General features: G+C 35.8%; 1 protein-coding gene across 2 annotated transcripts in view; it reads right to left on the minus strand.

The window, feature by feature from the left end:
• PJA2 (praja ring finger ubiquitin ligase 2) overlaps positions 1-23,217 on the minus strand; it is a 61,385-nt gene that overhangs the window by 35,222 nt on the left and 2,946 nt on the right. For both annotated transcript variants that reach the window (XM_003404735.4, XM_064274791.1), the window contains exons 2-4: positions 5,169-5,284; positions 3,433-3,633; positions 980-2,030 (exon numbers count right to left, since the gene is read on the minus strand). In XM_003404735.4, the coding sequence (XP_003404783.1) occupies positions 980-2,030; positions 3,433-3,633; positions 5,169-5,199 (1,283 nt within the window). In that variant the 5' untranslated portion in view covers positions 5,200-5,284. The remainder of the gene's footprint in view (positions 1-979; positions 2,031-3,432; positions 3,634-5,168; positions 5,285-23,217) is intronic.

Raw genomic sequence — 23,217 nt, forward strand, 5'->3', positions numbered from 1 at the left:
TAAAATGAATTCATATAAAAATGATAAATTACTTCCTTTATAGTATCTCCTAGTTTAAAGAAAAATATTTCCACTAGTTAACAGAATCTTGTAATTTCACTGTAACTGAGCACTGTCGGGGTTACAACTAGCTTTAAAAGGATATGTGAAAGCTTGAGCTTTGGAAAATTTGAGTTATGAAAATTGAGTAGCTGAACAAAGAAATCTTCCATTTCTCTTCTTTCTGCTATCCTATGGTTTGGAATAAAAAGGGATCTGTGTTTTTAAGAGAAATCAGAACATTTATTTTAAGAAAAGTTGTAGTTCACTTGAAAACAGAACATTACAGTGGTGAAAACACAGAATCTGGAGTTAGGCAACAAGCAGGTATTCGAATTATGGCTCCACCATTTTCTAGCTCTGTGGCCTTAGGAAGTCACTTAACTCTCTGCCTCAGTTTCTTCATCCAAAAATGGGGAAAATAATGATACCTACCACACAGAGTTGTTATGAGAATTAAATTCTAAATAAAAATAAGTAAAAATTAAGTCAGTAATAGGAAGAATGGAAAGAATAAAGAGAGAAATGGGAGACATTAATAAATATTGGCAAAGTTAATGCAATATTACCAATCAAAAATTTCTCGCTTTTTAAACTTAAACTGCCTTAACAAAGATTTTTTTTAATACAATAAATGCTTATCTAGGTTTTTATTAACCACAATACCATGAATTGAAATAATCAGCATCTCTATCCTGCTATAATAACAATCATTATTTGAATTGATAATCTTTGTAAACTCCTAAAACACCTCAAAGGAAGTCTGGGAGAAATTCTAAACAATAGTTTGCACGTATGGTTAGCACTCAGTAAATAAGAATATTTGGTAAATCAAAATATCTAATTCCCTGACCATATCAGATAGAGCAAATACTGTGGTGGTAGAGATAAACCACTTTGTTCACTATATCATCTGTCAAAGTAATGTACGAAACCTTACCTATCTTCATCTTTGTCATAGAGTTGGTAATAATCTCCACAGCCATTCCAAAAGGTGCTATCCACAACTTCTTGCCTTCTTGCTGTGGCTCCATTTTCTGGTATTATTTCGTTATCGTCTGCTTCTATTTGTATAACTCCTCCAAAAGGTGGATCCAAGAACATACAGTCATGCTCTCCATGGTACTCTTCACATTTTATTAAGAGATCATCTGAGCTGCTTTCCTCAACTTCCAAAGCCTCCTTCCACCTCTGAACACTTCTTTGTTTAGCCTCATGTCTATTAAAACCTGTTTCTTGGTCCACCTGGCTTGAACTTACCAGTTTTCTAACTTTTGGCCTCACTACCTGTTCAGGAGGCCTTTCCTGGTTGTTTTCCCTATCACTGGTATTTTGTTCACTACAAATATGCCCTGAAGCCCAGGCTGAATCTGCAGGTGAATTTTCTCTCTGCCTTTCCTGGCTAATATTATTTTGCTGTTTCTTCCCAACAACTTCATCTTCAGAAGAGGAGGTCTGAAATTTCTGGTTATTTTGATGGACAAACTCAATATCACCACTAGAACTTTTCACTAAAGGTGCTGAATCTAACTCTTCAAACTCTTCTCTTATTTCACAGTTAAGAGAGGGAATTGGTGGTGAAATACCTGTATATGCCTCTACTCCATTTTCCAACTCAAACACTGTATTGCCCAACACTTCCTGATATCTACCACCTTCCGCAACTTCTGTAGAAAGCTGAAGATGCTCATTATCCTCTCCATGTTTGGCATCTGGGTCGTAAGAGTCAGTAAGAACCACTGCATTTCCATTCTGGACACCTGAAGCATTACAAGCTCCTGGAGGACATTCTCCCTCAGAGCGATTATGAAGATCTGTAATGCTTCCTAAGGGCTCCCTGCCTCCCTCACTGTGATGTACTGCAGCACAGGATGGGCTGCTCTCAATGGTTTGATTCAACGCTGTACCACAAGTGGGAATTTCTGTTTCACTTTTTTTAAATAAAGATTCGTTGGGTAAAGAAGAATGAACTTGATCCAATGGACTGGAACCTTCACAGAGAACAAAAGAAAACACATTTATAGGGATTCATTTAGATAAAATTGTATTTAATAACAACCATTTAAGTGGAAATCATATCAATTATTACCTACTTGAAAATATAAATGAACCTCTGTGGCAGGTGCACCTATGTTCCCTAACTTCATTGGGAGAGCAGACTGGCTACCCTATGACTTCATTTATAGCATTGTATAGCCTCTAAATAGCTCCTCCCTCACATGTCTTTTGTAGGTTTTCCACCTAAATGCTAACACCTAAAATCACGTGCAAAAGACGTAAGGGAGAAGCTATTGAGAGGCTGCACGATGGGCATAAGCACAGTTATAGGGTAACCAATCTGCCCTATCAGTGATCTTCAAACCCATTTCAAGTACTCATGACAGAAAAAATAACAGTTACAGATGTAAGAGAAACGAGACACTATTGTGCTTTGATGTTAATTCGGAAGATTGTATCATCATATTGCAAAAAGGCTTCTTCTTTAAGGAAATGACCTAAGCTAGTAACTCAGATTTCTGTAAGTCAGATTCCTGTAAGTAACAGTAAAGATAACCCAGAAATATCTAGTTTGCTCAGGAAGACATTTCAGTCTACAGATGTACATTCAAAGGATGTAGATACCTGAAAAATACTTTTTCAAACCACTGAATAAAAAAATTTTAACAGAATAACTACGCATTATTTGATGTCTATATGTTATTAGGAAACCCTGGTGGCATAGTGGTTAAATGCTCCAGTGCTAACCAAAGCGTTGGCAGTTCAAATATGCCAGGCGCTCCTCAGAAATTCTACGGGGCAGTTCTACTCTGTCCTATAGGGTCGCTATGAGTTGGAATCGACTTGACAGCACTGGGTTTGGTTTTGGTGTATGTTATTAACAACATATAATAATTAATATAATTAATACATATAACTATCAATAATATATAATCAATATTACGTATTAATAATACAAGCACAAATGAAGAAACAACATATCAAACTAACCAGGCTAAATTATTTAGAGGGAAAACTAAAACAAAACAAAAGCTATTTAAATGTAATAGACATGGAAAAATCGCTTTAGTTCACATTAAAAAAGAAAATCATTTTGGCTGAATGATAAAGATTTCCTCTTGCTGAATGATGTGATCACGGCATGATCAGTGTAGTTATATTTTAATGACTGATCATATTCTACTTTCTTCTATGTTTAAATATATGTACTACTAATATTAAATTAAAAAAATTTCAAAATAAAATTTGATAGCAAATGTACTGCATTTATACCCATATACACACATAAAGCCCACTCACAGTTTCAAATATTACAAGATACATTTCTACATAATTGCCTTCTGTTGTTATTTATAACTCATATTAATAGCCCATAAATAATTACAGGTTACACACCTGAGGAGTTTTCCTTTGGAACATCATCTAGTTCCAACACTTCATAGTCATCACCAGCCCGACCTAAACTTCTTTCATGCCTGGTCATACACGGTTTAAAACTGACATACGCATGCCTTCTTCCGTATCTCCTGCCTGTAATTGTCTGATAGCCTCCTGCTGGTTTAGGCCAAGCAGCCTTGTTGGATTCTTGATCCATTGCTGGAAAAAAAAACAAGTTTAGAAATAAAAGAGGTACTGCAATGACCTCTATTCTGGTGACCAGTAGGGGGAAAAATTGCTTCAACACGTATGTAATTACTTGCCAAATCATATGCTACTGAATGTCAAGTGCACATTACTAGTACTATAAAACATTATTCTTATTCACATACTTAAAAAGCATGAAGTATTATGTAATGAGAGTTATGTGGCCTCTTCCGCCCAAAAAAATACCATTTTAAGTTGGGTTTCTTTAAGGTATTTCAGATTTTTATAATGTAAACTACAGAAAAGATTTTTCGTATGTTAAATTGCTACACTGCAAATGCTCTTTAAGGATTGAGAATGATCCTCCAAACTACCTTAGTAAAATATCTTACATATAAGCAAAACAGTTGTATTCAAGTCAGTTTCGACTCATGGCAACCCCACATGTATCAGACAAGAGCTGTTCTCTACAGGGTTTTCAATGGCTGATTTTTCACAAGTAAATCACTAAGCCTTTCTTCTGAGGCACCTCTGGGGAGACTGAAACCTCCAACCTTTCGGTCAGCAGGTAAGCGTGTTAACCGTTTGTATCACCCAGGGACTCCTTACATGTAAGTATTCCATAAATAACTGTTGAATGAGTTACTAGAACATAATATGATAGTTCCAATTACAGTAAGAGTGAATATGCTCCGCTGAAGGTAACAGGTAATTTTTTAAAACGCTGTCTGTACTTTCATTAAAAAACCAACTGGACCACAATAGAATGTGTTTCAAAGATTAGGGTCAGATAAAAGTCTCCATAAGGAAAACAGTGATGGGCCAAGTCAAACAGATGCTACCCTATACCTTTTAAAACTACCAGTGGTATATATTATGGTTAAAAAAAAAAATCCAGCAATATTTGGACAACTTGAATATTAAATGTTGATGACTTAGGAATATACAGTAATCAGTAGTAGCATCTTTTACTAAGTACATTATGTATACATACATACATATATGTGTACGTACACACACAGCAGGTCTGCTTACTCAGCTATGCAAGAACTAAACAAAATATTTTTGTCATAGCACATGATATACTCAATAAACAGAATTGTTTCTTTTTTTGTTTTGTTACATTAGAATAAGAAGAAAATATCATTTCCAAGCATAAGGGAGCAACAAACATGTATTTATAACATTAAATACGAAGCGATATGCTATCTTAATTCCTTCAATGACCTTATATAGTAGGTAATATATACTCTATTTTAAAGATAAAAAAAGTTAAAGCTAAATGTTTAAGTACATTGCGCAATAACCTAATGACTCCAGAACCAATGCCCTTAGCAATTCTTCCTAAAAAAATAGTCGACAAACTGGAAATCACAAGAGGGTGTGGAAAGAAAATATTAGAAATTAAGCTTTACGAATATTCACTATATAAACTGAAACTGGTCTTTAGTAATACCATATATTGGATAGTTAGATGTCATATATGGTACTAAAGGAAAAATAAGAATTCTTCAAGGAAGAAGCATTGACGATGACACCTTCCTTACCTGCTGGCTCTTTTTCAGCATATAGCGACATGTGCGGCAGTTTGTGTGTGCCCAGTTCAGTGATTTCTGGATGTGATTTTGTTTTTACTCACACTACAGTAAGCTGCAGGAGGTCCCTATAAAGAAACCATAAATTCAGCGAAATATTAATACAAGCACAAAATAAAAATGGCAAAATTGATACTTTTCCTCTTCCTAGGACAAGCTCGTTGTTAGCCCTATAATAACTTAGAAAACATCTGTTCTGACAAGTCAATTAAAAGAACTCAAAATTGCCAAGATGATCATTTGAAACACAGATTTACAGAACCTTGCCCTAAGTATATATTGTCCTGAAGACTGCCAATGATAACAACATGCATGTTGTTGTTGTTAGGTGCCACTGAGTCGGTTCCGACTCATAGCGACCCTATGCACAACAGAATGAAACAACGCCTGGTCCTGAGCCATCCTTCCAATTGCTCTTATGCTTGAGCTCATCGTTCCAGCCACTGTGTCAATCCACCTCGTTGAGGCTCTTCCTCTTTTCCACTGACCCTGACTCTGCCAAGCATGATGTCCTTCTCCAGGGACTGATCCCTCCTGACAACATGTCCAAAGTATCGAAGACACAATCTCGCCATCCTTGCTTCTAAGGAGCATTCTCGTTGTATTTCTTCTAAGACAGATTTGTTCATTCTTTTGGCAGGCCACAGTATATTCAATATTCTTCATCAACACCACAATTCAAAAGCATCCATTCTTCTTCAGTCTTCCTTATTCACTGTCCAGCTTTCATATGCATATGATGCGACTGAAAATATCATGGCTTCAGTCAGGTGCACCTTAGCCTTCAAGGTGACATCTTTGCTTTTCAACACTTTAAAGAGGTCCTTTGCAGCAGATTTGCCCAATGCAATGTGTCTTTTGATTTCTTGACTGCTGCTTCCATGGCTGTTGATTGTGGATCCAAGTAAAATGAAATCCTTGACAAAACTTCAATCTTTTCTCTGTTTATCATGATGTTGCTCATTGGTCCAGTTGTGAGAATTTTTGTTTTCTTATGTTGAGGTGCAGTCCATATTGAAGGCTGTGGTCTTTGATCTTCAATAGTAAGTGCTTCAAGTCCTCTTCACTTTGAACAAGCAAGGTTGTGTCATCTGCATAACGCAGGTTGTTAATGAGTCTTCCTCCAATCCTGATGCCCCGTTCTTCTTCATATAGTCCAGCTTCTCGGATTATTTGCTCAGCACACAGATTGAATAAGTATGGTGAAAGAATACAACCCTAACGCATACTTTTCCGGACTTTAAACCAATCAGTATCCCCTTGTTCTGTTCGAACAACTGCCTCTTGATCTATGTAAAGGTTCCTCAAGAGCACAATTAAGTGTTCTGGAATTCCCATTCTTCGCAATGTTATCCATAGTTTGTTATGATCCACACAGTCGAATGCCTTTGCATAGTCAATAAAACACAGATAAACATCCCTCTGGTATTCTCTGCTTTCAGCCAGGGTCCCTCTGACATCAGCAATGATATCCCTGGTTCCACGTCGTCTTCTGAAACCGGCCTGAATTTCTGGTAGTTCCCTGTCGATATACTGCTGCAGCCATTTTGAATGATCTTCAACAAAATTTTGCTTGTGTGTGATATTAATGATATTGTTCTATAATTTCCACATTCAGTTGGATCACCTTTCTTGGGAATAGGCATAAATATGGATCTCTTCCAGTCAGTTGGCCAGGAAGCTGTCTTCCGTATTTCTTTGCATAGATGAGTGAGCACCTCCAGCGCTGCATCTATTTGTTGAAACATCTCAATTGATATTCCATCAATTCCTGGAGCCTTGTTTTTTGCCAATGCCTTCAGAGCAGCTCGGACTTCTTCCTTTAGTACCATCGGTTCCTGATCATATGCCACCTCTTGAAATGGTTGAATATCGACTAATTCTTTTTGGTATAATGACTCTGTGTATTCCTTCCATCTTCTTTTGATGCTTCCTTCGTCGTTTAATATTTTCCCCATAGAATCATTCACTATTGCACCTCGAGGCTTGAATTTTTTCTTCAGTTCTTTCAGCTTGAGAAATGCTGAGCGTGTTCTTCCCTTTTGGTTTTCCATCTCCAGCTCTTCGCACATGTCATTATAATACTTTACTTTGTCTTCTTGAGACACTCTCTGAAATCTTCTGTTCAATTCTTTTACTTCATCAATTCTTCCTTTTGCTTTAGCTGCTTGAGAGCAAGTTTCAGAGTCTCCTCTGACATCCATCTTGGTCTTTTCTTTCTTGTCTTTTCACAACACATGTATAACTTATAAATAAATCAGCAAATATATTGGGAGAATGCTGATTGAAGTACGTGACCAAACTGGGAGTCAAGTATATTACATTATCTTTGCTTCTCCATCAAGTACTATATAGCCTCTGTAGCCTTGGAATTGTTAAAAGCAGAAGCTAAACCTAAAAAACTTCATTTTAAAAATGTGTAATCATTTATCACAATTAATAACTAATGTATATAAGTAATGATGTGCTTAGTCTTTACACAGTCAACTAGTCATTCAAATAATTTAATCCCAAATAAGCAGCTATTCTAAATCAGAAAAAACTACAACTTACAATGTAACAAACACAAAAAGATCTCTGTTTTGAAATTAATCCATTTATTTCCTATTTCAGAAGTTCCAACCTATGCTTTTTTAAAAATTTGGTAAGGGTTTAATTTTTTATTTAAACACTTTTTACATACTTTAGGTATTGTTAACTGCTCATCATTAACTCAAATTTATTAGAAGGTAATAGTACTGCAAATGATCTTAACTGTATAGGTTGTGCTATCTGTTTGACCACGGAGGATAGCTACATACAGTTGAGTGTGGTTAGTTGCAGAAGTTATGTTATATAAAGTTGCTGCAAACACCGAATCGGTGAATATTGAACTGTCGCTCTAGGGGAAATACAAAGTTAGGTTCCTGTGAGCCTCTGGTCACAACATGTTTGTCAGTCAATTTATATGTTACCTTGTTTTATGAGTGTTTCTACTTAAAGACATAATTGACTCTAATTTTACAGCCTGGGTAAATGGAAAAGTCAAATTGCCATTAACTGACATATGAAAAATGGTGGAAGAAATGGGTTTGGAGAAAATTTCTTGAATTCAGTTTTGGATATGTTAAGTTTGAGGTATTTATTTGACATTCGAGTGAAAATGTTAAAACAGGAGTCTGGAGTTGAGTGGGAACTCTGAGCTGATAGTAAAAATCTGAGAGTTATCAGTGTAGAGATGATATTTAAAAAGGCATGAACTTAGATGAGATCTTTAAGGTGTACACGGAGAAGCAAAGAAGTTCAAAGACTAAATCTTGACACAATCCAATACTAAGAGGCTAGTAAAAAGAGAAGCAAAAAAAACTAAAAGAGAGGCCAGTGAAAAAAAAGAAAAATTCAGAGTGTGGATGCCAAGTGAAGAAAGTATTTCAGACAGAAGAACTAATCCACTATACCAAATGCTGCTGAAAGGTAAACTACGATGAGGACCTATAACTAACCACTGGACTTAGCCACATAGAGGACAATGAAGACCTTGACAAAGGCACCTCTGGTAGAATGATAGGTGCAAAAGTCTGAATGGAATGCTGTCAGGAAAAAGTAGAAGGAAAGGTATTGGAATGAGTACAGAAATCATGAAAATCACTGTTTCTTAATCAAACTTTTCATTAAAGTGATTTCACTTTCCTCTTAAAGATATTCTTTTTGAAGCCCTCCAATATTTCAAGACCTGTTACTCAGCCACTTCTGAGATATCTTTCGATTATACTACTCCTGGGTTAGGTACTTCAGTTTAAATTCTATGTTTTCCTCATTTCTTCCCTTTACTAGAAAATCCTCAAATAATTGTTCCATAAAGTATATCTAGGAGGTAAACTTTCAGTCTTTGCATGTTAGAAAATATTTTTATCTCTCATTCGCACTTTGGCTACAGTTAAAATTACTTTCTTCAAACGTTGAAAGGCATTGTCTTCTAAGATCCCTTGTTGCTAATAAGAAAATGTCCTGCCAATTTATTTCTCATTCTTTTGTTGGTAAAACAGTATTTCTCTTTGGAATACTTAGGTTCCCTTTTTAATAACTGGTGAAGAGGACTTGAAGCACTTACTGATGAAGTTCATAGACTACAGCCTCCAGTATGGATTACACCTCAACATAAAGAAAACAAAAATCTTCATAACTGGACCAATAAGCAATATTACGATGCTATATGAAAATACTGACATTGTCAAGGATTTCACTTTACTTAGATCCACAATCAACGCCCATGGAAGCAGCAGTCAAGAAATCAAACAATGCATTGCACTGGGCAAATCTGTGGCAAAAAACCTCTAGAAAGTGTTAAAAAGCAAAAATGTCCCTTTAAGGACTAAGGTGTGCCTGACCCAAGCCATGGTGTTTTTAATCGCCTCACGTGCATGTGAAAGCTGGACTATGAATAAGCAAGACAGAAGAAGAATCGATGCCTTTTAGTTATGGTGTTGGTGAAGAACGGTGGATATACTGTGGACTGCCAAAAGAACAAATCTGTCTCGGAAGATTTACAGCCAGAATGGTCCTAAGAACCAAGAATGGCAACATGTTGTCTCACATACTTTGGACATGTTATCAGGAGAGACCAGTCCCTGAAGAAGGACATCATGTTTGGTAAAGTAGAGGGTCAGAGAAAAAGAGGAAGACCCTCAATGAGATGTGGCTGCAATAATGGGCTCTAGTATAACAACAATCGTGACGATGGTGCAGGACCGGGCTGTATTTTGTTATGTTGTACATATGGTCGCTATGAGTCAGAGCCAACTTGACAGTACCTAACAACAATAACAACTTAATAACTGGTACAGTATTCTGTAATTTCATGAGGGTTTTTTAAAGGACAGGTCATTTTTTAAAATTTCTCCTACATAACAACATTGGATGTACCATTTTAATTTCAAAGATTCCTGTTACTTTAAGTTTTTCCTTTTTTTCTTCCTATTTTCTCTGTATTTAGACCACATGAATTAATCCTTTGTCTTTCACCTTTTCTTTCATATTTTCACTCTATGTACTGGGAGATTTCATCCACTTTTACTTCCAGCCTCCTCTGTAATAATATTTTTAATTTTTAGTACTTTCTCGTTCTCTACTTCTTTTATTATTTTGAGTAGTCATTTTTGTCTTATGAATAAAATGTAGTTTAATTTTTCTATATATGCTGTTTTTGTTGTTAGTCATCTCTCTTTAGTCTGGAGCTAGCTATATTCAAGTGTCTACGACACTATTATTCCTACATCTCAAGTATAAAAAATTTAAAAAAAAAAACTATCACTGTTCAGAATACTGACATTTCACTGAATAACAGGGAATGAAGATCACAGTTGTGGTCAAAATTAAATGATTAAATCATCTGTCCCAAATTTGTGTCTAAAGTGAACTGGAAATATTTAGTTAGAATTTTCTCTGAAGTGACATTTTCTTTGCTGAATTAAGTCTCTTGCTCCTTATAATATGCACCGAATAAATAACATATTGCTGCTCTCTTTTGACAATTATTCATTTCAAATGCTTTGGGTTTTTTTAATTACATCTTAAAAAATTACGTCTTACTACCTGTAAAAAAAAAAAATACATATATGTGTGTGTCTGTGTGCATGCGTTTCTAAAAATTAAGAGTAAATCAGGGAAGCATTAATGCTAGATCTTCCAATTATTACCCCAGAAGTCATCACTTTATCATATAACTGGCTCATTATGCCAGCAGCTCTAGACATACAATAGAGACAACCTCTAAAAGAATACAAGGGAAAAGTATGAGATGGTATGTACACCTCCCACAGTAGACTGAATTTAAAGACAAGGGTCTTGTTTTATTTTTATTTGAATGTATTTTACCTAGCACATTATTGAATATAGTATGTATTTAAATGGTTACTGAATGAATAAATGACAATTTTTTACTCCTTTCTCTGATGAAAATGCAATAATATAACAATAAGAGAAGGCTAAGTATTGGGAATACTGGGATTCAAACTCCAACTTTGCTACTTAGCCAAGCTACTTAACTGCTCTTGGTGTTAGAATCCTCTCTTGTAAAATGGGGATAAATATCATTTAATTAAAAAGTTAAGTAAGATAAAGTATGTAAAAGCACACAGGTACTCAATAAGTGAAAGTTAATTATAGCAGAAATAATTAAGAAACAGAAAAATCTAAACAGGGATTACACAAACTGAATAATGGGCACTTACATGCCTAATTAGAAACACTGGTGGCGTCATGATTAAACGCTACAGCGTAGTGCTTAAGTACTGCTAACCAAAAGGTCAGCAGTTCGAATTCCTTAGAAACTCTATGGAGCAGTTCTACTCTGTCCTATAGGGCTGCTATGAGTCGGAATTGATTCGGCAGCAACAGGTTTTTTTTTTTTTTTTTCCGTTTATATGCCTAATTTGGAGCCCTGGTGGCACAGTGGTTAACAGCCAGGCTGCTAACCAAAAGGCCGGCAGTTCAAATCCACTACCTACTCCTTGGAAACTTTATGGGGTAGTTCTACTCTGTCCTATAGGGTCACTATGAGTTGGGATCAACTCAGGGTAATGGGTTTGGTTTTTATATGCCTCATTATATACAATATATACTGAAGTTGGTATGTCCTTGTCCTACATTTTGAACTGCTTTCATATCATTGTACTTCTACCCCACTCAGTCATCAACTAATAGTACAGCTTGTATGGTATTTTTAAAAAAACATATTTATTTTAAAACCACTTAAAATATGTCCATAAATTCTTTGATATTTCTCCTTTTAAAAGAGGGAGCCTAACTGTACTCTCCTTAAATGTGGGATATATTTAGTGACTTACTTCTAACAAAGAGAATATGATAGAAGAGATGGTGTGTAATGTACCAGCTTAGGGCATAAAAGACATTGTGGGTTCCTCCTTGCTCTCTCGCCTCACTCTCTCTGGCAGAAGCCAGCTAATCATGAGATCATTCAAGCAGTCCTATGGAAAGGTCCTCGTGGGGAGGAACTGAGGCCTCCTGCCAGGAGCCACAAGGAACTGAGGCCTTCTGGCAAGAGTCATGTGAATGAATTCTGTAGGAAGCAGATCCTTGAGCCCAAATCAAGCCTTTACACACTTACAGCCCCGGCTTACATCTTGATTGCAACCTTGTGAGAGACCCTGAGCCAAAACCACCCAGCCTGCTGTTCCTGAGTTCCTGATCCACGAAAACTGTGAAATAATAAACGATTTGAGCTGCTAGGTTTTGAGGTAATTTGTTACACTGAAATAGATAACAGATACAAATAACTTGCCTTTGCTTGGGTACCAAATATTCTTATTTCTACCTATCACTAGATCAAAGATTTTCTAATACTGTCTTTCCAAAATATATCTTATTTTCTTCTTTAAAAGATCTACCTATTACCAGCACGGCAAGTAACATATTGGGGTTAACAGTATCAAAATGAAATTACAGAATACTGTACCAGTTATTAAGTTGTTATTGTTGTTAGGTGCCGTCAAGTTGGCTCTGACTCATAGCAACCGTATGTACAACATAACAAAATAGAAGTATAATTGGCTAAGGGGGCTAAGGGGAAATATTAAGAGGGAGCCAAAGACAAACTGAGATGAAAGAATAAAATATTAACCCATTAGAAAACAAAATGAAGACTATCCCACAAATTTACCTCTCATTTAGTTATTAGGAAGATTTTCCCTTCAGATGTAGTACAAAAAAAAAAAGGTCCCTGATCCCTCTACCCTCTTTTGAGATACACAAGTCAAATCTGTTCAGAATAAAGTAGTAGCAGAGATTTACTTCCATGTCAATGGGTCAGGAAAAAAAAGAATAGGTGATCTACAGGAAAAAAAGAAAACAGAAAATTCGACGTTCAACATACCAAAATGTAGTAAATTTCATTTGATGATAACAATCACAAAATGTGATTATTACTAAATCAGCAAACATGACAACTTACTTCTGAAAAACTGTGGTAAGTGTTTAGTATCATAAATGGCAGTGAAAGTGAAAAGTCATTTCTTTAGGGAGTGAGGAGAAATTATGATACCTAAAAAGTCATAAAAGTTAAAGATCTGGGGTAGGATGGCATTGTCTGCAAGCTGACCTCCGGTTCAGGAATCACAAAATTTCTAAATTTTCTGAGTCACAGGATGAGTTAAAAATAGGAAAAGGCAATTCACAAATAGCTCCTTCTCCATTCATCATGTAAGTAAACTGGATATTCCTTTTTGTTGGCAGTAGCATATCTTGTGGATATCATATGCATTTACAGATGTTAACTTGTAATAGACCAAATCTCAGAATATGGAACCAAATGGGCACACCAGCCCAGGGGCAAGGACGAGAAGACAGGAGGCAACAGGGAACCCAAGGTCGAGAAGAGGAGAGTGTTGACATGTTGTGCGGCTGGCAACCAATGTCACAAAACGATAGGTATATTAATTGTTTAACGAGAAACTGGTTTGCTCTGTAAACCTTCACCTAAAGTACAATTGAAAAAAAAAAAAAAAGACATTCCTTTCCTTCCCTGTTACTTCCCTAATAAGCCCCATAATTATCAGTACGGCCTGTGAGTTCTATGTGGCCATTGCAATGAATTAGTGAACCCAGCAGAGAAGTAAAGAATGCTGTGTGAGGAACGGTTGGTGTCAAAATACGTAAAGATGTTGGAGAGAGGAGGCTTGTCTGGCCTCTGCCTCATGAGAGTCAGCCTTGGGCTGTTGATCTTGGTTCTCCTTCCCCCTTGTGGGTTGGAGGAGGTCAGACACTGCCCCCACGCTGTTTTTACACCCTCTTTCTACCCTTCAATATTATCTCCTCTCCAAAAGACAATTGCTGTTTTGGGTGTATAATTCATAGATTAGTTCTGCCTGTTTTTGAAATTTGTAAAAATTGAACAAATATCATGAACTGGTTTTTATTTGTATTTTCATTTCATTCATGTTAGTGAGATTCATTTATATTGTGTATAGCTGTAGTTTATTTTTGTTGTAGTATAGTACCCCAACTATAAATATACCATACTCATCCACTGTACAGCTGATGGACACTTGAGTTCTTTCTAATTTGGGGCTATTATGAACTGTGCTTCTTTCAACATTCTTGTATGTCTTGGTACGTATTTCTAGGATGGAACTGCTGGGTCACAGTATATGTGTTATGTTTAAGAGATACTTCCAAAATGTTTTCCAAGGTTGGGGCACCAACTTACATGCTCACCAGTATGTGTTCCAGTTACTCATCATTCACATCAACATTTAATATGATCAGTCTTTTACATTTGGATTTCTGTGTGTAGTGATAATTCATTGTGTTTTTAATCTTCATTTTCATGAAATTATGCACCTTTACATATATTTCTTAGTCATTTGGATATCTTTTTCTGTGGTCTATTTGGCTATCACTTTTCTTTTTGATTACATTACTCTTTTAGAGTTTAAAGAGTTCTTTATGTATTTTGAATGCGAGCTTTTTGTTAAGTTATATGATGCAAATTTCTTTTCTCATCTGTGGCTTTTCTTTTCAGTCTCTAAATGGTATCTTTTTATGAATAAAAGTTCTTAATTCTATTCCAATAGATAAAATTTCAAAAAACATGAGCACACTTTTTTGTTAAAAAGTAACAAAATACATGAGAAATACAGCTGACAAGGGTTGGCAAAATAATAACCAACAGGAAAATCCCTATAAAGCCTTCAGAAACTGTTATTATCAGATAACAGAATTTTTCTTTATCACATAAAGAGGGGAAAAATAAAGAAATTGAAAGCATGACTAGGAAAGACGAGACTACTAAAAATGGCCAGCACATCTGAAAGACCAAATAAAACACCTAAAAAGAGCATCTGTAATATTAAAACTCAATAGATGAATAAAAGAGATTAGATATAGCTGAAAAAGGAGTTAGCATGATAAACCCAAATATTAGCGATAGTAGATTAAAAAAAAAATCCAGCGTCTAATACCGAGAAACAAATAGCTGAAAATATGAAAAAGTAGTTAAGAGACATGAAGGACAGAATGAGAAAGTAGAACATACTTCTAACCAGCATTCAAATAAAGAGAATGTAGGAGATGATAAAATGCATATCAACAGTTTAATATAAAATGGCCACAGATGTGTCACAACTGATGTAAGAAATAGAATCTCATATTCGGGAAGCCTAAAGAATATCAAACAGGATAAATAAAAATAAGATTCCCCTTGGCATGCTGTAGTGAAAATTGCAGAACATCAAGGTCAAAGGGGAGACCTTAATCATAGCTAGAAAAAAGACAAAGCTGAAGACAGGCTGATTAAAAAAGATAAAAATTGATAAAGACAGAGATAGGGAATGGCAAATGTTGTTCCATATTTACTACAATAAAAAAGTAATTTTAGAAATATACCACTATAGAAGTTCCACTTCTGCCTAGGATGTAGAAAGCTGGACTGTCATTCTCACTCTAACAATAAGAAAATGCCAGAAAATGACAATTCATAACTCTTCTTGAAATCATCAGATTTCTGAGGTAGCTAGGCAAACAAGTAGCTGAAAACATAAGGTAAGACAGATCTTCCCAGGGAGAGATGGGATGTGAACACTGACTCACTGATAAGAGCATGGGAGGAGTACAAGATATGGGACACCACATGTAGAGTAAGAAGGATCAGCTAAATTCTGTAACATTTCTAAAGACAGGGTGTGGGCTAGAATAAAGGTAAATAATCTCTGAGACTTGCAGAAACACACAAAGTTGGCATCCACTAACAGACTTTTTTCCATGGATCTCTACTGGGTGCTTAAGAAAGATTGGGGCCAACCTGGACGACTGAAGAGAGCATCCCTGCTTGGTGTGGTGGAAAGAAGTGACCACCAACAAGGGAGTGAGTGGCATGAAGCACTTCCTGAACCCTACTTCCCTACACAAGAAAAGCCTTAATCCAGTGAGAGAAGGACAGCAAACGCTGTCCTCCATTGTGGCTATCAGATGGGTTAAAAAAAAAAAAAAAAAGACCTGTGCCCCTGGAGTAGGAGCTGCAAACAGCCCATGGTCCAGGCTCCTATGGTAATACGATTACAGGTTCTGCCACTGAGGATGAGGCAATAAAATGTATCCTGCACAAAACTCATCAAAGATTCAAGGCACAGTTTGGCTATCAAGGGGAGAAGAAGCAGAATCGCTGCCTATCCCCAAAACCAAGTGCCACAGGGCTTGTGCAAGACTGAGTACAGATCAGGAAGACAAAGAACCTTTTTCCCCACATCACCAGGTTAGCAAGTGTCAACTAACAAGCAACAACAATCTACAGCTGAAGGAAATGCTAGCATGTGGGGATTCTTCCCTCAAGGTATGGGTCCACACAGAAAGACAGGAAAAAAAAAAAAAAAAAAAAAACAGATATTCTAGCCCCCACACTAAGCACAAGGCAATATTAGAAAAATCTGAAGCCAGTAGTACACTGAAGGTAACCATAACAACAACAAAACCCAAACCTAGCTGATTTGCTGATTAGATTAAATCAGACACAGCCACATGAAAAATCTACCAGAAGAGGCAAACTCACATTCAGGTGTAAATATTACTTACCACAACTCTACTATTCTACACACTGTCCACCATCCAATCAAAAACTGTAAGATAAGAAAGAACAACAACAACAAAAAACCCTACTGTCGAGAAATAAAACAATGAACAGAACAAGATGTTGGAACTATCAGAGAAGAAATTTAAAATAATTATAATTAATCTGTTAATGGCTCAAGCAGAAAAGGTATAAAACATGCATAAACAGATGAGGACTTTCAAGAGAGATGGCAATGCAAATGCTAGCAATAAAAAACAGGTAACAGAGATAAAGAATGCTTTCTATCAATCAATAGACTAGCTAAGGAAAGTGTAAGTGAACTCATGATAGGTCATTAAACACTATTCAAATTGAGACACAAAGTGATTTAAAAAAAAAAAAAAAGAATGGGGAGGGACAGTAGAGCATCCAAGAGTTGTGGGGCAGTATTAAATGAACTACCATGTGTTTAAATACAATCCCTAAGAAGATAGACCAAATGGAGCAGAAGAAATATCAGAAGAGATAATGCGGAGACTTTCTCAAACATAAAGAGATCAAACCTTAAATCCAAGAAGCTCAATGCCTGCCCCCCAACCCAAGCAGGATAAATACAAAGTGTGCACGCCACACAATCCAAACACACCCAAGGCAAATCATAACCAACATGCTAAAAACCCAATGATAATGAAAACATCTTTGAAGCAATGGAAAAGAGGAACAAAGATAAGAACTACAACAGACTTTTAATCAGAAACTATGCAAGCCAGAAGGCAATGCAGTAACATCCTTAAAATGATGTAAGAAAAATAATAATGGAGATAAAACCAAAACCCATTGCTAATGAGTTGATTCTAACTCATAGAGACCCTACAGGACAAAGTAAAACTACCCCATAGGGGTTCCAAGGAGTGCCTGGTGGCTGTGAACTGCCAACCTTTTGGTTAGCAGCCAAACTCTTAACTACTGTGCCACCATGGCTCCAATGGAGATAAATGGACTCATTAAAAATACCAAAGAGCAGATTAAATAGAAAGCAACTAGTGAGACAGCAGATTTAAAACCAGCTATATTGACAACTACATTAAACATAAACACCCTAGTTAAAAGAAAGATTGTCAGAATGGACCAAACAAAAAAAAAAGAAAGAAACAAGATCAAACCGTATCTTGTCTACAGCAAGCCTACTTTAAATATAAAGACATAGACTAAAAGGATGGAAAAAGACGTATCATGCAAATACTAATCAAAAGAAAGCTGTGGTGGTTATATTAATATCAGATAAAGTAGACTTCAGAACAAGGAATACTACCAGAGATAAAGAGAAATATTACACAATGATAAATTCACCAAAAAGATGTTTAACAATCCTAAATGTGTATGCACCTAGAAAGCACTTCAAAATACACGAAGCAAAAACTTACAGAACAAAAAGGAGAAACACACAAGTCCACAATTATACTTGGGAGACTTCAGCCCTTCTCTCAGTGCTCAAAAAAACAAGTAGACAGAAACTCAGTAAGAAAATAGAAAACCTAAGGAGCACCATAATCAACCTGACCTAACTGATATTTTTAAAACATTCCACACCCAAACCAAAGAATATATTTTCTTTTGAAGTACATAGGGAACATTTACCAAACTGGCAATATTCTGGCCCATTAAATAAAATTAAAAAAATTTAAAATAAAAGGAATTATACAAAGTATGTTATCTGTCCACAACTTGAAAATATTTTTGTGATTTTGAATCTCTCTTATCAATTCCTAAATAACTATAGACAAATAACCCATGAGTCAAACAGGACATCTCACGAGAACATAAAAAATATTAACATACCAAAATTTGTGGGATGCACCGAAAGCCATGCTTAGAGGGAAAGGAAAGTCTCAAATTAACAGCCTAAGCTTACATTAAAAAAAATCTGAATAGGGCAAATTACGCCCAAAGCAAGCAAGAAAAAGTACATATGAGTAATTTCAATGAAATTGAAAACAAAACAAAAATTAAAAGCTGATTCTTTGAACAGATTAATAAAATTGATAAACCTGCAACCAAACTAATAAAGACATAAGAGAGAAAACAAATGATCAATACAAAAGAAAGAAAAGGCATCACTACAGATCCTACAGACATTAAAAGGGCAATAAAGGAACACTTAATGACAACAAATAGATGAAAAAGAAATTCCTTAAAGACAAAAAATACTAAAGCTCATACAGTGAGAGAAAGTGATTCATATAGTGAAAGACTGAAAGCTTTCTGGAAGATAATCCCAATAGTCCTGTATCTATTAAAGTACCATACTTTTACACAAATAATTTGCACCTTCTATGTTTGTTTTCTAAGAGTTCCCCACCCCCCGTAAGGTATTTTTGTAAGCGCTGCTATGCCATTTTTTTTTTTATGTGTTGCTATAAAAAAATTAGCACAATGTGCTTATGAAAATACCTTGTGGGGGTGGGGGGAGTGATTGGTAAACAAACCCAGAAGGCACATGTTATTTGCATAAAATATGGTAACTGAATTTACCCCTTAAAATCTTCCAACAAAGAAAACCCTGGGCCTAGATGGGTTAACTTGCACTCTAACAAACATTTATGAAACAATTACTAATACTCTTATATAAAACTTCTCAGAAAATAAAGAAGAAAAAACACTTCCCAACTCTATGAGGTTTTTCCGGGGAAAGTGTTTATTCTGCATTACCCTGATACAAAGAGATGACATGAAAATAAAATCACAGACCAATATACTTCATGAAAATATATGCAAAAAAATCCTCAACAAAATATTGGCATATTTAATTCACCAACTTACGAAAACACTACGACCAAGTGAGCTTTATCTAGAGAATGCAAGGTTGATTCAACATGTAAAAATATATGTAATTCATCAAATTAACAAACTAAAGAAGATAAACCATATCATCATCTCAATAGATAAAGTAAAAACATTTGACCAAAGTCAACATCCAGTCATGATAAAAACCTTCAGCAATCTAGGAATAGAAGATAATGTTCTTAAATTGATAAAAGGCTCTCTATTGTACTTTTTTTTTTTTTATTGTACTTAATACTGAAAGACCAAAAGCTTCCCTCTCAATGTTAGTAATGAAGCAAGAAAGTCCACTTCATCACTCCTATTCAATATTATACTGGAGGTTCTGTTGCTGTGAATTCGATTCCAACTCATAGCGGCCCTATGCAATAGGATGTGTATGTGTGTTTGTACATGCATATAAATGTTTGCATATATGTGTATGTGTTAGAAACCCTGGTGGCGTAGTGGTTAAGTGCTACAGTTGCTAACCAAAAGGTCAGCAGTTTGAATCCACCAGGTGCTCCTTGGAAACTCTACAAGGCAGTTCTACTCTGCCCTATAGGGTCGCTATGAGTCGGAATCGACTCGATGGCAGTGGGTTTCGTTTTTTTTTTTTGGTACTGAAAAAGAAATAAAACTGCCTGCATTCATAAATGACATGATTGTTGTTGCTGTTAGGTGCCGTCGAGTTGGTTCTGACTCATAGCGACCCTACGCACAACAGAACGAAACACCGCCCGGTCCTTAGCCATTCTCACAATCGTTGTTATGCTTGAGGTCATTGTTGCAACCACTGTGTCAATCCCACCTCATTGAGGGTCTTCCTCTTTTCCACTGACCCTGTACTCTGCCAAGCATGACGTCCTTCTCCAGGGACTGATCCCTCCGGACAACATGTCCAAAGTATGTAAGACGCAGTCTTGCTGCCCTTGCTTCTAAGGAGCATTCTGGTTGTATTTCTTCTAAGACAGACTGTCCATTCTTTTGGCAGTTCATGGTATACTCAATATTCTTCGCCAACACCACAATTCGAAGGCGTCAATTCTTCTTCGGTCTTCCTTATTCACTGTCCAGCTTTCACATGCATATGATGCGATTGAAAATACCACGGCTTGGGTCAGGTGCACCTTAGTCTTCAAGGTGACATCATTGCTCTTCAATACTTTAATAAATACTTTAATAAATGACATGATTATCTATACAGAAATATCCCATAGATTCAACAAGAAAGCTACTAATACTGGTAAGTGAATTTAACTACATTATAGGATACAAAAACCCAACTGTACTTCTATATATATCAGCAGTGAAAATTGAAAACTGGAATTTAAGAAAACTATTTTTTATAACTGTAACAAAAAGTATGACACACTTAGATACAAATCTAACAAAATATGTATAATAACATCTGTATGCTCGAAACTACAAAATGCTAATGAAAGAAATCAAAGACGACCTGTTCATGGATTAGTCCAAAAAAAAAAACCAAACCCACTGCTGTTGAGTTGATTCTGACTCATAGCAACCCTATAGGACAGAGTAGAACTGCCCCATAGAGTTTCCAACGAGCGCCTGGTGGATTCGAACGGCCGACCTTTTGGTTAGCAGCTGTAGCACTTAACCACTACGCCACCAGGGTTTCCCATGGATTGGTAGACAATACTAAATATTATTTCTTCCCAAGTTTATCTATACATTCATCACAATCCAAATTAAAAATTCCCTCAGGCCTTTTGGGAGAAGTCAATAAGCTGACTCTAAAAGTTATACGGTAAAGCAAAGGATTTGGACTAGCCAAAACAAAATTGAAAAAGAATAAAGTTGGAGGACTCACATGATTTCAAGACTTATTATAAAGCAATAATAATGCTACTGGCAAAAGAATAGGCACAGTCAACAGGCAAGAGAACAGTCCAGAAAGAGGCTCACATACATATTCAACAGATTTTTAACAAAGTTAATTCAACAGGAAAAGGAAAGTATTCCCAACAAATGGTGGTATAAAAGCTGCATGCCCATTTAAAAAAAAAAATAAATTTTGACCCACACCACAAACTATATACAAAAATTACCTCAAAATGGATGATACACCATGACATAAAAACCAAGACCATAAAACTTCCAAAAATAAACATAAGAGGAAATCTGCACAATTTTGTTTTGGGCAAAGAGTTCTTAGAACACAAAAATAGGTATCATTAAACAAATATTGATAAATTAAATTTCATCAAAATTAAAAGCACTTTAACAAAATTAGGAAAATGAAAAGGCAAGCTTCACGTTGCAATGTTTGTGCGTGTGTGTGTGTGTGTCTGTCAAAGGACTTATAATGTAAAGAATTCTTACAATTCAATAAGATAAGCAACACAACTTTAAAAACGAGCAAAGATTTTAACAAATACTTCACAAAGGAAGATATACAAATGGTACATAAGTACATGAGCAGATTCTCAGCATTTTTAGTCATCAGGTATGCAAATTAAAATCACAGTAGGATACCACTCATACCCATTAGAAGAGCAAAAAATAGACAATATCAAGTGTTGATGAGGCTGTGGAGCAACTGGAACTGTCATACACGGCTAGTGGATATGTAAAATGGTACAACCACTTTGGAAAACTGTTACAAAGCTAAATATACTCCTGCCATACAAACCATACAGGAGCCCAGGTGGTGCAGTGGTTAAGAGCTATGTCTGCTAACTAAGAGATCAGTAGTTTGAATCCACCACCCACTCATTAGAAACCCTGTGGGGCAGTTCTACTCCGTCCTATAGGGTCACTGAGTTGGAACTGACTCGACATCAACAGGTTTGATAACAAACCAACAGTTACACTTCTCAATATTTACCCAATAGAAATGAAAACATATAGTCACACAATAAGTCATAAACAAATGTTCATAGCAGCTTTATTAATAAAAGCCCCAAACTAGAAATAACCCAAATATCCATTAACAGGTGAAAGTCAACAACTTACAGTAAAATAATACCATGGACTACTAGTTAAATAGAACAAAATATGATGATGTCAAAGACATCATGGTGAGAGAGAAAGCCAGATGCAAAAGAATACATATTACTAATTCTGTTTATATGAAATTCTAGAACAAATGAAACTAATTTACAGTGAGGGAAAAAAAAGATGATGAGTGGTTTCCTGAGGCTGAGGGTGATATGGGACTGACTAAAAAGGGTAGAAGGGAACTTTTGAGAATGATGGAAATATTCTATATTTTCATTGTGATGATGAAAATATTTTTCTTTTGATGGTGGTGGTAGTGATGTGTGTACACATTAGTCAAAACACAATGAACTGTGTATTTTAAATGGGTGTATACTTTTTATTATATGTTAATTATCCTCAATAAAATTGATTATTTTAAAAAAGGTGCTTTCTTAGGAAAATATTAACCAGGGAATATTTGGTGATGCCTTATATAACTACTTCAAAAGATATCAAAAAACATCTAATAAAATTCAATACCCAATTGTGGTTTTAAAAATGTCAACAGAAATGAAATAACAACAATAAAATCCTTTTGGAAAGCCAAGAACAGGAGGAGATATTATCACCTAATATCAGCTGACCTGACGGCACTGGGTTAATATCAGCTATTTCTCAGAAAGCTTCCAAAAA

Source organism: Loxodonta africana, chromosome 2 (assembly GCF_030014295.1).
Source record: "Loxodonta africana isolate mLoxAfr1 chromosome 2, mLoxAfr1.hap2, whole genome shotgun sequence".
In the NCBI taxonomy this organism is placed as follows: domain Eukaryota; kingdom Metazoa; phylum Chordata; class Mammalia; order Proboscidea; family Elephantidae; genus Loxodonta; species Loxodonta africana.